This window comes from Vitis vinifera, chromosome 3 (genome assembly GCF_030704535.1).
Source record: "Vitis vinifera cultivar Pinot Noir 40024 chromosome 3, ASM3070453v1".
NCBI lineage: Eukaryota > Viridiplantae > Streptophyta > Magnoliopsida > Vitales > Vitaceae > Vitis > Vitis vinifera.
In genome coordinates this window covers 3,308,485-3,326,822 of record NC_081807.1, presented here as the reverse complement: position 1 = coordinate 3,326,822, position 18,338 = coordinate 3,308,485, and the positions used below count along the sequence as shown (strand labels likewise).

The 18,338-nt window shown below is 32.5% G+C and overlaps 2 protein-coding genes across 2 annotated transcripts; one reads left to right on the top strand and one right to left on the bottom strand.

Annotated features, from left to right (window-relative positions):
* Positions 1-4,522: 4,522 nt before the first annotated feature.
* On the bottom strand, positions 4,523-8,253 carry LOC100258834 (40S ribosomal protein S25-4-like). Its single transcript, XM_002283794.4, has 4 exons — positions 8,084-8,253; positions 7,924-7,998; positions 7,629-7,763; positions 4,523-4,847 (listed from the first exon to the last, which is right to left on the bottom strand). Exons 1-4 carry the CDS (start codon positions 8,084-8,086, stop codon positions 4,728-4,730), a joined length of 333 nt encoding a protein of 110 aa, XP_002283830.1. The 5' UTR covers positions 8,087-8,253; the 3' UTR covers positions 4,523-4,727.
* An 8,319-nt stretch (positions 8,254-16,572) lies between these two features.
* Positions 16,573-17,223, top strand: LOC100264004 (uncharacterized). The gene has a single exon (XM_002283784.5). It carries the CDS (start codon positions 16,573-16,575, stop codon positions 17,221-17,223), a length of 651 nt encoding a protein of 216 aa, XP_002283820.1.
* The last annotated feature ends 1,115 nt before the right edge of the window (positions 17,224-18,338 follow it).

Below are 18,338 nucleotides of genomic sequence, written 5' to 3'. Positions count from 1 at the left end.
TTTAAATATTTTGAGATAATAAAAATGATTAAATACCCCAAAAATTTTAATAATTTTTAAAAATCATAACTTTTTATTATCTTTGAGAGTTTTTGTATTTTATAGAAAAGTTACTACAACGGTTTTTACAATATAAAAAATAGGAATTATATCAAAACATATATTTAATTAGTTATTGCATAGTTAATAATTCAAGTAAGAACTAAGAACCTCTATGATCCATCGAGTAACAAGCTCTCATAGAATAATTTTACAAAAATTTTATAAGTAATTTTACTCCAAATTATAATAAAGTAATTAACTAATAAATGTTTTGTTAACCTTCTAGTATTGGGTGATGTTCCTCATAAACTTATATTCATAATTCAAATTAGAATTTCCTATCCATTATTTGAATTATATCTTTATTCCTTAAAGTATAAGTCTATTTTACTTTTATCATCAATTGATACACTTGTATTTTTTAGGTATGGATTAAATTTGATCATTAATCTTAGAATTACTTAAAAAAATATAATTGTATTAAATTTTGAGATATTATGGATCTGTTTGGTAATTGTTTTTTAAATTAGTTTTTTGTTCTTTAGAATAAAAAATACAGAAAACATGTTTAACAATAAAAAACTATTTTCTATTTTCTATTTTTAAAAACAAAAAACAGAGTATTTTTAGATAACATCTTTTAGTGGTTTTATGTTATTTTTACTTGTTTTCTGAAGATTGCTTTAAGAAATAATTATACAAACATATAGAATGATTAAAAATAAAACACTAGATATAAAAACTATTTTTAAAACATATTTGAAAATATTAAAAATATTTTAGGCTTCCAAACATACTTTTGTTTTACAAAATTTAGAGAATAGTTTTAAAAAGCTATTCTAAAAAACTATTTTTCATAATTGTTTCCAAAAACTATTACCAAACAAACTGTATATTGTTTATATTAAAGATCTATTTTATTACATATTGAATTAAATAATCATCAAAGTAAAAAAAGGATAAATAATTACTTTAGGATCTCACTCATAGATGGACTCAAAGCAATTATTAATTTAACATTAACTTAATATAATCTTCTGAAGATTAAAAAATACATGTAATATAGTAGGTTGAAGAAAATACATATTCAATTGATTGCGTAAATGACATGTATCTTAATAGGTTTAGTTTAATGTATTATACATACCTCCAAATCCAAATCCAATTATAACGACTAAGACAAGTCTTTCAAATATATGAAAAATGGATAGTGGTTGTATTTTTTACTTAATTCTAAATAGAACCTAAAACTAAATACGTACCCTTTGGTCATACATTCACCACAAAAGTTTTCATGGAAAATAAAAATTACATCAAATAAGCCTAGCAAAAGATTAGTCTTTGAAGCATATTCCAACCAATTGGGTGTAAAAATAATATAAATATTAATTTAGTACAAATTATGGGTTCATGCATATAGAACATATCATCAATGACTTGATCAAGATATATTCACCTTGTTCATCTTGTATTTGGAGGTTTCCGGTGGTTGTTAGTGAAGTACACTAAATTCTCCCAAGACTTTGCCTTTACATCAAGAAAATGGCTCAATGTATATGTTTGGGATGCGATTTGTGGCTTTGGACATTTGTTATTTGGACAAGTAAAATAATCCCTGTCTTTGAAAGCCCCCTTCCCCACAATTATTTCAACTCAAAATGCTTTTAGGGGGGCACCAACTAGAACCACTTGGGGTGCATGAGCAAGCAGTGCAACACAACTGTATCATCATCATCCATGATGTGTTCATTGATTCTAAAATCATGGAGAGTGTTATTTCTTGGCTTGATGAGTCCTTATGACTTAAAAACATTATTACATAATTGTAGTATCTCGTATCAATTTAGAGAAAAAATTCTTAATAAATTAATTATATAAAAATATTTTAAAATTGTAAGAACTCATTAGATATAAAGTAGATAATATTTTCACGATATGGTGTTAGAATTGATTTTTAAACTCGGGTTATTCACATTTCATTTGATGGTCAAAAGTGAATTGAAAAGTTAAGCAGTGGTAATTCTAAAGATTTTCTAGAGAAAAAATAGAGATATTTCCTACGTTACCCATAATGTATGAAAGTATTAACGTAATTTCATATAGTCATTTGGTCTGCTATATGAAGAATATAAGTCAAATGACGGAACGAGAAGATCTAAGATGTAGAAGATCATAACATGAGTGATATGAAATTCTGAGCGAGTGTTTTTTTGTAATCCGTAAAACACATTGAACGGAAAAAGTTTTGGCATAGGTAATGAGTGTGTTCATGAATATGCGCTAGAGGACCCAATAAGTAATATGTGGGATGAAAAAGACTTGATTCTCTAATGACGTTGGAGTCCATGTCTCAGGGTCTTTTTGGGACACGTAACTTTTTGAAGTCACATATGGGGTTGATATTAAACAAAGAGTGAAATAAAAAGCCCCCCATAATTTGCCCTCACTTGGCCCACGTGCTCTTCCATATGTGCCTCTTGGTTTATTTGTCTTTAGCTTACACATGAGAGTTGAGGCCGTCCCAATCAAATCAATCAGATTTGCTCCATCCCACCATGCTTCAATTCAAATCATTCTCTATATAATAAATGTTAGGACTCCTATAACATAAAGCCTATTCCTTGTATTCATCATTCATCTTAACCTAATGAAGCAAAGTTGTATAGTAATAATATGATTAGATAATGCCTCATAATATCACTCGTGTCAACTAGATTTGTGAAGCAAGCAAAATTATTGAGGAGATGGAGTGAGGTGGAAATCATATGTGAAGGGAATAAAACAAGATACAAGATAGATATTTTGAAAGATATTAAAGAAGTAAGTTAAGAGTGTGTTTCACAGTAATTTTAAAAAGTGTTTTTAATTTGTTTTATATTTAAAAAATAAAAAACTTTAAATATTAAAAAAAAGAAAAAATATTTTTTAAAATTACTATCAAATATATTTTAAGAATTTATTTAAAAATGATTTTAGAAAATGTAAAAACACTTCATAATGTTTTTATTTTTTTTATTTAATAGAAATTAAGACTTTGTTTGAAAAGTATTTTTAAAAACAGTTTTAAAAATAATTTTAAATAATAAAATAGTTCTTAATTAATATATTATAATTTTAAATACGGGTTAAAGATGGGTTTTATTTATGATGTTTTATTTTTATTTTTTAAATTAAAATTAATCATTAAAATTTCAATTTTATACTTTTTTAATCATAATGATATCTTATCATAGAGTCATAGACCCAAACGACGAAAATATCTTAATAATTTAGTATAAAATTAGAAAAAAAAAAAAAAACAATCACTATCATCAACCACTGCATTGAAAAGAATATCTGCAGAAACATCCATGGGGTGATGTTGACTCGTGAATCTATGATGTTGGAGACAGCTGACACACAACCAATAATTTACTATGGCCGGAAATTTTGCGTCCGTACACGTGTCAAGGGCGGACGAACTCCCATACTCCAATTGAGCGTTTGATTAACGTAATAATATTGTTACGTGAAAGCTCCAAACAAGTGAAAATAATGAAATACAAGAAAATTTGAAGGCCGTCCATTCTTGTTAGAGGCTTACATAGGCTTGTGACCAAATCGCTCAAGTGCAGGGCCCACAGTGGATGTGGATTGATCATCATTGATGAGAGGGGCATGGGACATGTCCCTTAAAATTAAGGGGCTCACTGCCCCAACAATACATACAAACAAGAGCAAGGATGAAAAAACAAGAGGCCATTAGATGACCAAACTTTCACATGCTATGTTTGTAAATAGTGGGTGCAGCTCCAAAACCCTTCCTTCGGCCTTAGGCCTTAGGCCTTCTGTCATCAAAGAGCTGGTCTGAAAACCTATTTTTGTAGAACTATTTTCTAAACATATTCTCGATTTATAAATGTCATTTTTCTGATAAACAAAAGAATCACTACAATCCCATGTTATGAAAACTTGTTTGCATTGGTAACATGGCTAAGTCATTGGCATTCTTACTGACCTATACACTTCATTTCTGATCTCATTTTGCCCAGAAACTAGCAGGGATGATGCTGGAATATGTTCCAAGTTTCCCCAAGGGAAATGTTGTCATGGTTTCTAAAAGCTAGATCTCAATTGATCACTCAAGAGTTAACGGAGTTCTGTTTTCTCCCCCAAAGAGGCCGTCCCTTTGTATATGGATGCTTATGTATTACTTCATGGTTCTATCACACGTTCACTGTGTACTCCTCAATGAGGTGATGCTTTTGCTTCCCACTCAAACTCCCCAGTCATCTCTCCCTCAAATCCTATACTGATAACCATTTATTGGAGACCGGAGAATTCAAACTACTATTATTGGATCAGAACAATCCATTTAACAGTAGACCCCTTCAAGATGTAAAAAGAGTCGTCCTTCACAAGAATCCTTAAGATAATGCGGGGCTCTGGATACCAAAACCAATCGAACATGGTGACCATGAAAATTGAACATGCAATGACATTATCAAAAAGTCTGATAAATCTCAATTAAACATAAAGGAGATGATTGCTTGTCTGGATCCAAACCTACAAAGTATAATGAAAAAGGCAGCATAGCATGTATCCCTTTGCTGTAAGGAGCATTGAGAAAATTTTAGTTAATTCGAAAAAGGAGAAAGTAGCACTCAAAATCAACAATGCATAAAACAAAGGCAGCAATGAGACGCCTAGGGTGGAGCGTTTGTAGCCCTTGTGTATATCTGCTGACTTGAATGGGAAGACACCATCCTGATCAAACCTCTAGCCATCAGTTCTTTAATTGCCCTCCTTGCCAGTGAGCCATTGATCTGTGAGGTTCACATATGAAGTTAAGCCGGTATATAAAAGCAGAACTTAAAACTAAAATATAGTCATGCATGTGAAATTATTCACACAAAAGGAAAGCCAAAAATAAAAAAAATAAAAAAATCTTGTAGTCTTTGCAAGGCTTTGCAAATTAGCCTTGAGGTTATAGAGAGCCTCAGTTAGGGTAACTGAGGTTTAAGCCTCACTTTGTTGAGACTTACAACTTTGACGCTATAACCTCAAGGCTGTTGAGGCTTAAGACTCAAATATCCAAAGGGTTTTAATCGTTGCATGCTTCGGTTGTTGGTTATATTTTATAAGAGGCTTAAGCTTCAATATTTAGTGAGTGTTTTTAGTGGGGCCTATGCTTTTGTAGGCCTTTGGTATAGATTTCATCAGTTTTGTATTAGGTCTCAGCTTGAATTAAACGTTTTATGAGATAAGGGCTCTTTAAATGGAAGGGAAAAAAAGAGATTGAGTAGAAAGAATAGGGAATTGTTGACTACCCTAGTGACTAATCTCATATATAATTATTAGCTTGTTATTGATAGATAAGGAAAAATAGCACTATAATCGGTGGACAAAGAAGAATAGGTGGATATTAACATTGATAGGGAGGATAATATAGCAATTGAACATGATTATATTCCTTGAAGGATCCCATTAGTAATAGTAACAATAGTGTTATAAATTATTTGATGAAGCTATAAGACTGCTAAATTTCAAAAGTGAGAAAAATGAACTAAATTAGAAACTATTAATAATGAAAAATAATTAATTTGATTATTATGCAGTTTATGCCTTTTTTGTTATTCAATTTTCTTGTGACTTTATTAGTTTTTTTTCTGATTTTTTGAGATTTTATTTATTTAAGTTGAGGCTTTCGCTCATTCTATCTCAAGGTTTACACTTTATCTCATTCGGGCAAAATGCCTCAAGGCCACCTTTCACCTTTTAAAACATCAGTCTTATCTCAAATTGAAGAACATGAGAAGAGTTATATGAGTGAAGAAAGTATATCCAACCATCCATGCCTAGGACTAATTATCGACACAGGCTAAATTCACGCATGGATGTAGTAAACCCCCATGTGGGAGAGAGGAAAAAATTGTATGGCTTGAACTAACAACACTGTTTGCCTAACCAAAAATAAGAAGCTAATGATAGCCACATCAAATTAATCCTAACTTAAGGAACAGATGGATATACTAACTAGACTACAAAACCATTCTACCTAATCTACAAGATTAATTATTGGAGAGTATTGCATCTATAAGAAAAAATATCACTATAATTATTAATACAAAAACAGAACAAGTTAACATCAATGGGTTGACAATCCAAAATAGCAAGTTAACGGTACCTAGGGTGCAACTTGGGATGATTCAACATGCAAAAGACCAACCCATCCTACCTTTCAAAGAAAAAAGAAGGAAAGAAAGAAGACCCAATCCATCCTCCATGAGTGGTAGTCATTTGGTTCTACATGGCTTGGACTGGTACCCCATTAACACAAGAGAACTGCCCTAGTTCAGTGGCAGAGCCAGAGAAGGAGTTGAGGAGAGGGGGGGGGGGGCAACATATGAACTTTAGTTCCGGTGGTGGGGGGACAAATTGAGACCAAAATGCTTTTATATCCTAGTGGAAACCATGTTTAATGTGCATAATTTTGAGCCTGAATCAAGGCCCACTACTTAGCAGTACTTTTAAAAAAAAAATTTGAAAAGGGGGTGGGGGAGGGGAGCGCATTGGCACCCCCTGGGCATAGCCTGGCTCTGCCCCTGCTCAGGTTGGTTTTATTCTGAGTTAACAGGTCATGAAAACAGACCTTACCTAAGAACCAACCAAATAATGCTATATTTTATTTAATATCCCATGCTACAATATGTTGTTTTTTATAGGATATATAATATGACAGATTAGCAAACTATGGTGATTGGTAGAAGGTGTAGTAATCCATTGACATAGACCATCCAACACTTGATAATTTTATTTTATTTTTTGATAAATCTAACACTTGATAATTAATTATCATAAGAGAAACTCAGATTTCAGCTTGATGCTTCTTTGTTATGCTAGGTTATAAAAATTATGAACTAGGCTTACTCAGCCTTTTTTTTATGTTTTTAGTGTTGTGGTCTTGGCAGCAAGCGCTAGAAAGACTCTTATATCATACAAAGCAGGTCGTTGTACTTCCCACATGGGTTCACAAACTAAGTAGTTAGGATCATCCAACTGATCATTTCACTCTATTATTAATGAAATTAACCAAATAAACTCTAATCCATGTATCCCTAAACTAAGCAGCCCAAGCTCATTCAATGCAAGCTAAGCAGAGGGAATTGGAAGTCATATTAAGTTCTCACCGCCTTCTTCACCTCATGATGAATAATTTGGTTCATTAAACATGGAAGGATATCTCTTTTAAAGGTCCACCTCCACTGATTTTTCAATCATCTCAAATACCACTAATTCTGTCTCTTAAAGCCTCTCAATCTCACCTTGATGTTTCAAAATCTATTTCCATTTTATATGCTATAATAACATTTCTCGCCCATTTCTTTTCGTTGAAAATTTTCATTGACAGATATAAATTGTAGTGTCACCTCAATTCTACATTCCATGAATCAGGATCATGTCATTGTGGTTCCTCAATAGAATATGGTGGATATACTTGTTTATGAAGCGCATGAAAGACAATGAATTAAATTCTTAAGCCACAGAATTATGCACGATCTTCTCTTAAAAGGAGCATGAAGAATGAATAAAAAAGAGAAAAATACCCTCAAACGATCAGAGAGAATGGAAGGGGTGATGAGTTTGTATTTGGGAGCTTCAGAAAGAAGCTTGTCATAGGCAGCCTGGTCAAATAGCACCATGTTGTTCACCTTCTCCTTCTGCTTCCCCTTACTCCACTTCTGTTCTCACAAAATCCACCACAAACACAAACCCACATCATGAGCCAAAGATTGAGAACTTTTCTCGTCCCCAGTTTTTTACCGAGGAACAAACAGAAACAAAGTGAAGAAACAATAAAATGAAAATTGAGAGAATATATGAGGGTTTTATGGGTAGAACCTTCTTCTTCTGTTTGCCACCGCCGGACTTGGCGGGCTTGGACGAGGGTGGAGGAGCCTTCTCTTTCTTCGGAGCCTGAAAACACAATCAAAACCCTAAACACCGTTAGATATAGAAAGTAGAGAGAGAAAGATGAACTGAGATGAGAAGCGATGCATACCATTTTGGATCGGATGAAGAAGCAAAAGCAGAGAAAAAGAGAGGCGCAGAGAGAACCAGGAGTGGCCAAAGCGCAGCCCTTGTACGTTTATAAACCCTAGCTAGGGTTTCGACAACTTAACGAACTGAAACGACGTCGTCTCACAGTCGTGGGTTACCAACATTTCAATAGGCCTGCATCCAGCCAAAATGTTGTATTTTACATGTGGGACTGTTCTTCATTACTTTTCAATTTAATTTATTTTTAATATTCACAAAATCACATAATAAAAATTTTCCTTCTTAATACATTAAGATGTTTATTTTTAGCATGTAAAAAACAACCAACTTAACACTCAATAGAAATAAAAATATTTAAAAAAAAACAAATAACTTAATACCATTAAGTACTTTTAGTATGAAGTTAATTAAGTTCTATTTTAAATAAGTAACAAAAAATATAAATACCACTTAAATATTGTTAAGTATTAAATTATTTAGTTTTTAAATTTTTTATTTTTATTAAATATTAAAAAATAAAAAATAAACAATCAACTTCACATTAATTATGGTATTTTACTTTTAGAATTAAAAAAATTAAAAATTTAAGAAATAAATAACAAGTCAATTAAAAAATAAAAAAATAAATAAATTATTTGAAATCTGAAAGCAAATCGCTTCCAACAAAATTTTTTTAAAACAAACAATACCTACAAATGAAAATTGATTTAAATAACCAATAGGAGACAATTTGTCATTCCAAAGTATGGTATACAAGATTTTTCAAACCATTTAGGTCTTGGGTTCATCCTGGGCAGAGCCATCTTATTACAAACTTAACATAGAGTAGATTACAACATGTGACCAAAAAGCATATGGCTTGTTATTTAGCAGCACCCACTCCACTCACATGGTTACTTTTAGTAGTTGTTTGATACTTATAGTGGCAAAGGGTGTGGTAGTGAGATGAATTTCTAGCATGGGAAGTGGGAAGTAGCAGAACCATGCAAATCCAGGGAAGTCCCACTGGCAAGCGCCATGCTTTGCATCCTCTCATTCTCCTTGCAATTTTTTGCTGCAACAGTTGGGGGAGCTGTCACATATCCAAGACCATGTCTTGCTTCTCTTCTGGCAATTGGCATTTCTATGGAAAACACAAAACACCACAACTTGGAGCTTGTTCGGGTCGGGTCGGGTCCTCAAAGTACCAAACTTAAGCCCAACTCAATTTCATTTTTTTTAAGCTTGTGTTATACGGATTAGTCAAGTTTATCAGATTGTATGATTCAAAATGAAATTGATTTCCTATACTCATCCCGCTCCACCGTGTTTAATTTTTTTAGCGGGGATAGGAATTGCTTTAAATAAATAGGACTGTGTGATTGGGTGATCCGTTTTGAACCCACTCCATTGCCATCCTGAATACCAAGGCAAAAAGAAAAGCAATGAAGGCAGCATATTTAGCCATTTCTCTGCTGCTTTTGGTGGTGACTGGTGAGGATCCCGGAAAAAGGCCACTCCTATTTATATACGGAAGTATGATCCCTACTCTCTTTAAGGTCGTCCAAATCTTCAAAGGATAAGCCATAACAGTGGACAAGTAAGAAAACAAAACCCCAATGAACATGGTGGTGGGGATGAGATACAACTGAACACATCATCAGTCAATTTACTTGATGCCTTTTCATTTATCTTACAACTGTCTAGATGCCAAATCTTGAACTTGGAGACTGTATTCTGTATTCCATCCCACTAAAAAATTTAAGCAATTCTAAGGTAGGTCAGTTACTTGATGAAGATGATGAGTCACTTGGAGAAAAATCAGACATCAGAATCTAAACTTACTTTTGATCCAACCCTCTTGAATACTGACAAGTAGGGGATTGAGAAAAAAAAATAAAATTGCATAGATTGGATCATCTAGAAACAAGAATAAGAGAATCATTTGAGGTGCTGTCCTAGATTAACCTGGATTTGAGTGTCAAAACTAGGACTAAATCAGTGGATTAGCCCTTGAGAGCTGGGGGAATCACTAATTGATCAACTTCCTTGCACTTTCTTAAAATCTTATGAGCAATTAAACTACTCATATTGACTTTGGGAAGCCAATCCGATTGCATTTCTTTTGTTTTGATAGATTGGTTGGGGGATGATGAACGCAGACAACCCGATTGGTCCCATGCGACCAAGGCTCATCCGAGCCTTAAGCAGTCATAAATATCTAACTGTCATGTGTCATCAAATAGTAATAATAGAATGACAAAAATACAGGTATGAATAATTATTCCCATCTATTCCTCTAAAATCATCTAAGCCAATTTAAGCATCGGAGAGGTCTGCCCAGAACATATCTGGACGCATCTTTTTGTAAGAGTCATTAGGTTTTGAGTTAAAATATTTATACATGAGAGAGCGGGTTAGTATAAATGGTATAAGAGTTGATTGCCCGACCTTGATGTAAGACTCTCTCTGTCCACCGTGCAAAGAATGTTATGAGACTATTTATGTTCATACTTTTTGCTTCAAATTGCAGCAAATGGAAAGGTGAAATGAGCCAAGCCATGCTATGAACACACCAACCTTGACATAATAAGCCATGAAGCAATCCATGATAAGGTTAATGGAAATTAGCAGTATAATTTGACAACATGATCTAGATGGCCATGAAAAATAGACTCCAGCTCTTTGCAAGCCACATGTAACTTTGGAGCTCAAAGAGAAAAAGGACAGAGGAGAGCAGAGCAGGGCAGAGCACAGAAAGATAGGACTGGCTTACCAAATAACTCCAACTCTTTGCAAGCCACATGTAACTTTGGAGCTCAAAGAGAAAAGGGACAGAGGAGAGCAGAGCAGGGCAGAGCACAGAAAGATAGGACTGGCTTACCAAATAACATGAATGGACATTTTTGTTGGGTGATTCCTCAAGGGCCCATTTGTTTGTTTTTTGTTTTGTTTCTTTTTTTTTCTTTTCGTAGAAGCTCGAATTGATCTGGAGGCCATAAGAGAATTATTTCCCAAAATTTCGTTTTCAAGCACTAAAATCAGATTCCTACAATAGCAAGATCTTTTTCCATGGCTTGCCAATTCAATTTGGAACACTGTGATTGAATGTGATATTGTTCTTATCCTTCCATAGGAAGTACTCAAAGACTTTGGATGTGGCAAAATCTTTTGCAGGTGATGGCAAATACTTAGAACCATGATAAGGATACAGAGATTGAAGTTAAATTAAGCTGCATCTATCAAGTTTCTGACTCCTAACAAAGCCATATTGGTCTCAGCTCAATGGTGCCATCTATGATCAGAATCCTCATCAATATTCCACCACTCTGCTCTGTCTAGGATTTTTCTACTCTTCATTAAAGAAGCTGTCATTGTATCCCACATTATCACGAAGATAAATAGAGCTTTTACAGCTCATTCTCTGTTGCATTTCTGTCTATTTGTAAATTGTAGAAGCTATGCATATGCATTCTTAGCTTTATTAAGAAAAAGATAGGGGATTTGTTGAATGGATTCAATATAACTTAATAATTTAATTTATTTTATTAAATAGATTAAATATGTGTGGTAAAATAATTTAATTTCATAACTTAAAGTTAAAAATAATTTTAAATATTAAATCAAAACAATTAACTTATTTTGAATTTTTTTTTTGCCCTATTTCCCACTTTTAGTGAGATTCTCTTTTATATCCATGACTCCATATTCACGTATTGTATTTTATAGTTTTTTTTATGTGCTTACGGTATTTTAATATAAATGTTTAACATATAAATTTATTATTTAAAATTAATAAAAATAAATATTAATTAAAAATGAGATGAGTAAATATATTAATTTAATAATTTTTTAAAAATTTAGAAAGAATAAATTTTATGTGAGTAACTAACAAATAATTCAACTCAAGTAAATTCAATTTTTTAAATAATAAGTATCTAATGTTTCTCAACCTACTTTTCAATTGTGTATTACTAGACTATCCATCTGGCTGCCTTATGTAGGATGTCAAGGTTTAAACTTTGTTTGAATATATTTTTAATTTTTAAAATAAATTTTTTATCTAAAATATAAATTCTTATAAAAAAAAGTATAAATTTATCTTACATCTTTAAAATTTATTTTTTAAAAAATAAAAATTCCAGAAAATAAAAAAGTTTAATATATTAATTTTTAAAAAATCGTTATGTTTTCAATGTAAATTTTTGAGAATTCTTGTATTTTATATAAAATTATAAAATAGAAAATGCATCCCAACCAACGCTAGATAATCCTATTAACGAAATAACAACTCAGCCAAAAACATTCTTAAAACCTGAATAAGTGTTTGATAAATAAACTTAATAATTTAAAGTAACTTAATAACTTAATTTAAGTTATTAAATATATTTGATAAAATAACTTAATGGTATAACTTAAAGTTAAAAACAACTTTAAGTAATAAGTAAAAACAATTAAGTTTTTCTTAAATCAACACATTTGTTTTACCTTTTTACCCAATTTGCCCAAATTATCTCCATAATTTTTTTTTATTACTCCACAATCTTTACTATTACTCAATCTTTTTTGTCCTAATTATAATTTATGAAAATAAATATGTCAATTTGATGATTTAGAATAAATTATAAGTTAATTTTATCAAACAACCTTAATACTTAAAATAAGAATTAAGTAATAAGTTTTAAATTAACAACTCAAGTATAATTTAACTTAAAATTAACTCAAGTTATTAAATAATAAGTATTAAGTTTTACTAAATACCCCTTAAACAAATACTGACCGGCAAAGTAACATATTCAAAATTTCCGAATCTCATCCTTAAAACCAACACTTAAACCAAATAGGGAGAAAAAGGGACCATGATGCTTAATTATTATAATTTTCGATTCAAGGGGAGAAAAAAAGAAAACAAGGGGGGAATAGAATAAACATGAGAAGTGGAATCCTGACTCACTATTGAGTGTATCCACCGTGGGAAGGCCGTGTGCATGCAGGTATATTACTTCTGTCTCTTAACACCAAATATATATTGTGGATTTTGGCATCTTTGTGGCAATGTGGCATCGAATCAGTCTCCATTCCATGAACAAAAAAGAAAGATTAAATAAAAGTTTGACGTTCCATCAACCCCAAAAAGAATACTAAGCATGAGCTAAATTAAATTAAAATAAATAAATAAAATCATAATTAAATTAATTAAGCAAAAACTTTAAGGCAAATATGCCTTATCTCTTTGTTGATGGGAGACTTTACAAGCAAGAAAGGGAGATCTTAGAAAGAAAGCTTCTGCTTTGAATCAACACTAGATTCCAAATCATTGTGTTGCAGTTACAGATGAGGGGTTTGTGCTTGTGGGTAGGAGAAGTGAAAACTCAAAGACCGAAAAGGCCAGGTGGGATGGCCCCACTGCTGCCTCTCTATTGGATAAGAGAAATTAAGGGGCAAATGGAGCCCAGAGATCTAGCCCAGTTGGGAGGCTAAAGCCCAATTATTGTTCAATCTGTCTACCAACTTTGTGGGTTGATGGGTTGCTTTATTTTAAATCCAAAGTCTTTTAGTTTTATCCTACTTTTTTTTTCCTTGCCTTCTTTTTTTCTCTCTTCTGATTTTTGGAATGGGACAATGCCTGTTTAGTAGTTTTTGACTCATATGGTTGGGTGGCTTTATGGTGGTGGGTGTGGGTTTGCAATTGGTAGGGTTGATTTTGTTTCTTAGATTGTAAAAAGTGATGATGTGTTTTTGATTTGCTTTTTTGAATGTGTTGGATGGGTATTCCTAATTTTTTTTATCAAAATAAAAATAAAAATAGGGTATAGTTTGGATAGACATTTACTTTACTTTTATTATTTTTAAATTAGAAATGGAAAGTACATACTAATATTGGTTTCAAATTTCATCTATCATTATAAATTTATTTTATTTGTAAAATCTATTTTTCAAAGAAATTTGAAGTAGATATGCTTTACAATTTTTGAAAATTTAAATTTTATTCTCTTAAAAAAAATATATATTATAGATGAAATACGTTTACAGTGATACTGATCAACAAAACTTGAAAATAATAGTAAGTTACTATATTTATCTAAACCTTAGAAAATGTGAATAAAATCAGTCTTTAATCATTCGACCACATGCGTTAATCAAATTTAACAAGATAAAAGTCCTTAATTGACCAAAAAAAGAGTGAAATTATGTGAAAATGGATAATCGACCTTTGATGATATTTTGATAGAAAAATTTAAATTATGATCACTTATAAATCAAAATTCTAATATTATATTAAGCTATCAATATGATTTAGACACCTAAATCATTAAATAATTATAAATCAGCAATATATATGTATACAAGTTGCTTTGGACTTTGATACTCACAAAATGGGATTCATTTTCAATAGGAAAATTTCAATTTCTCCTCACTAGTCATTCCAATCAAGTTGGAAAACGAAATTGGGGGGTGGACTTGCCCCAAAGCGTTGGAAGGTCCCCCCATATCATGGAGGGGGGCAAAGGGGAAGTGGCCATTGATAATGTGACCAAATAGTAGATCCACAAAGTATGAGAAGGGGTGGGATTGAGACTCCCCACCCCAATAAGACAAGGTGGTTTGTCTTCTTTAGAGGAAAAAGGCACCATTTGGGGTCCTAATCTTGGTCCCCTTCCCCCTCAAAAGCTAGGAATAGTGAAAGAGAGGCCTTGGCTTTGCCCAAACCAACATCTTCACTTTCCACATTCCCTTCCCCTTCTTAAAGCCAAATACTTTTCCCTCCATTATTGGTTGGTCTACAGAGAGCTGAGTAACGGAATGTCAGTTGTAAGTTAAAAGTTTTTATTTAGAAAAAGAAAAGAAAAAAAATTAAAAATTAAAAAAAGAAAGAAAGAAGAAAAGTAGTTGCTATGTGGCACTTCCTTAGTGAGTAAGAAATATGTGGGGATCCTTGAATTAGGCTCATATCTTCTCTCATTTCCCTTTTGTTTCCCTCTTCATCTATACATTGACTTTATTTTATTTTTTAATCTTTCTTTCACATAAGATTTATTCAAACAAAATTGTAGGATAACTACGATAGTGTGATTTATTTAAACAAAATTGCACGATAACATCAACAGTCAACAAAATTTTTAAAGTTAACATATTATTAGAGATACTCGAATACAAATGTATTTTTGAGATACTGTCCTACCCTAATGAGATGGATTTAGAATGAAGATATATGGATTCAAAGCATATTTGAAGTTTTTCTTTAAAATACTAAGTTTGGATATTGTCTTGTGGCAATCCAATTATTATATAATTAAATTTTTTAAAATTATATTAATTTTTTATTTTCTTATTTTAATAAATATAAAATAATAAAAATATTTATATACAAAAAAAACCCATAAAAAGTTATAATATTTGCTCAATTATAAAATATATTAATTTTAATATAATTAAAAAATTAAAAAAAAAATAAACAAGATGGGATTCTTGTACCCGCATCCCTTCCACCCGATTAAACATTTTATTAAAACGGGAATCAAAATAAGTTTATATAAATAGAATGAGATTAACATAAGGACAACGGAGAGTCATTGTCATCCCTGTGTATGATGTCTAATTTGGATAAAATCTTTAGTCTTTAATTGTGCCTTTGATTATTTAATTAACCACTTAATATAAAAAAATTGTACTTTACAATAATTTAGAGCAAGGAAAGTTTTTGAAGGATTTAAACGTAAATTCTTTTCAAGATACCTTTGGAATTCAAAATTATTCTCAAATAATACATCATTGATCAAAATTATTCTCAAATAATACATCATTTGTCAAAATTATTATCAAATAGTACATCAACTTCCTTGTTGGTTCAAAATTCTTCCTTTGAGATAGATTTTATAAATATTTATCAATAGGAATAGTATGCCATTTGGAATAATGCTATTATGCTTGGCACATCCCACAACCTTCACAAAAAAAAAAAAAAAAAAAAAAAAAAAAAAAAAAAAAAGCCTTTTTGAAAGCCTACTTCAACTTCACTCTAGTAATTTCCCCAAAATGCTTCAAAAATAGTAAAAAGTCATCTAGAAGGGTGGAAATGACCTAAGGCAATGAGGCAATAAAAAGACATATTTTGCCTTGGAAAAATCCCCAATTTTAAAAAATCAAAGGGATAAAGCCCCTATAAATACCGCCCCAACCTTGAGCCAAGGTTTAAGAAGAAGAAACACAAAAACTACGCGCTAACATCAGCCAGATAGCTCACTCTCTCTGTTTCTTTCCTTCCTCTCTTCCACCATAGATTTTCTTGTTTTCCAATCTCTTTTCCATGACCCCAAACACCAAAATCTCTAACATGGCAGTCATCACCATCTCCTCCCAGCTCAAGAAGATGGCCAGCTCCCAAGTTTTCGTAGCCAACCAGTTCTCTTTCGAGTGAAAGACCAGAGAGTGTGTATATACGTACATATCCTCCAATTCCATCTTCTTGTCCAGACTTTTCTCAGTTTTTCCCAGTTTCGGGCGACTGATATGGATTCATTCGAGATCGATAGCATCAAAGTCGAGAAGGCCAACGCCATCCTGAGGTACCGCCAGCTTAGGAAGATCACCAATCTGTTCCGGGTGATCGAGGTATGCCTTGTTCTGATCCTGGTCTCCAAATTTTCCTTTCAATTGCCGTTTGCCATCAAGGTCTCCGGCGAGTACTTCCGGGATTTGTCCGTCACCCTCATCAGTCCGCGCTTTGTGTTTGTGGTCGGTAACGCCATTATCATCATTCTCTTTGCGAAATCCGGGCAGTTCTCCGGCCAAAACCAAGCTGAGAAGTACGATGAAACCCATCTTTACAATGAAATTGTGGAGAAGAGTGAAAAAGGCAGGATGGAAATTAGCACAAGTACTGAGGAGACTGTAGTCATGGTGGATACTTATACTACTCATGAGGCAAAGGTTTATCGGAGAACTCAATCGGAGAATCCCATCAAAGACAATTCCGATAAAATTTGCCGGGAATTGAGGCGGTCAGTGACGGAAAAATGCAGGAAAAACACTGATTCTTGTGAGAAAAATTACTCTGAAGATGACATGAGTAATGAGGAGTTTCGCCGGGCAGTAGAGGCATTCATCGCTAGGCAGCAGAGGTTCCGAAGGGAAGAAGAATCCATGGCTGTTGTTCTTTAGATCCATAGCCAAATCAATCAGTTTTCAACACCAAAAACATCAACTATTGTAGCTTTTTCTTTCCCTTTTCTTTTTTTTTTGTCCATTTTAGTATGGATTTGTACAGTAATCTTAAGATCATAAAACCCATAGAAATTTTCCTGTTAGATTACTCTTTAGTCTTTACTCTTGTCTGAAACAAGAAAATTGTATGCTATTGAACTGGGAAAGCTCTGATCTACACTGTTCTTTGCGATAAAATTCTCAAAAGTCTTTTGAATTTGAGCTGTAACATGTGATATTTTCTCAGTAATGGAAGAGAATCGAATTTTAGGATTTGAAATGAGGGGTTCAGAATATATCATAGATCTTTACAGTTTCAGGCTTGTGACATAAACTTTAGACCTTTTGCAAAATAAGGCAGTGTGCAATTCAGAAGACCCAAATCTGAACCATCTATTTCTTCTCAATTACAATCAAACTGGTTGTCTATGCCTCAAAAAAGAGAAAAGATAAAGAAAAAAACAAAAAAAAGGAATAGATGCTAGGTCTATGGAATTTCTGTGCTGGCAAGGGAGTATGGTATTTTCTAAGAATCTTTATCTTTACTCCAAAATGGAAAACTGAGAGAGGAGGAGCGTTGCTTAACTGGATAAATTCTACAGTTGGATGATGGGGCAGCTATTTTCTCACTATTAGCATCATGTCTCTCACCCACTTGCACCAACTTTGTCTGCTTTTTTTCATAACTAATGGAGGCTTCTTCTTCACACTTGAACTCATCATATATTCCATTTGGGAGTGATGGAAAAAAAAAATATATATATATATGTTTTCCTGTAGATAAAGCCATTCCATATTCTGGGTTTTACTTAGATCTCAAAAACACTGATGAGAAAGAAAAAACAAGGAAAAAGAAAATTGGGAGAAACTCACATCATTTCCTACTGTGCCTTGTCAAGGGCAGGTGTTGCTAAAGGAAACCCCGCTTCTTAACTTTGATTTTCAGGCATAATGTGATCAGCAGACAGACTCATGTGAGTTTCTGCCACAATATGAAGCAAAGTTCGGTATAATATATGAACAATGATTATGTCTAAGTGAATGGGAGAAGGAATTGTGAAGGGGAAAACACC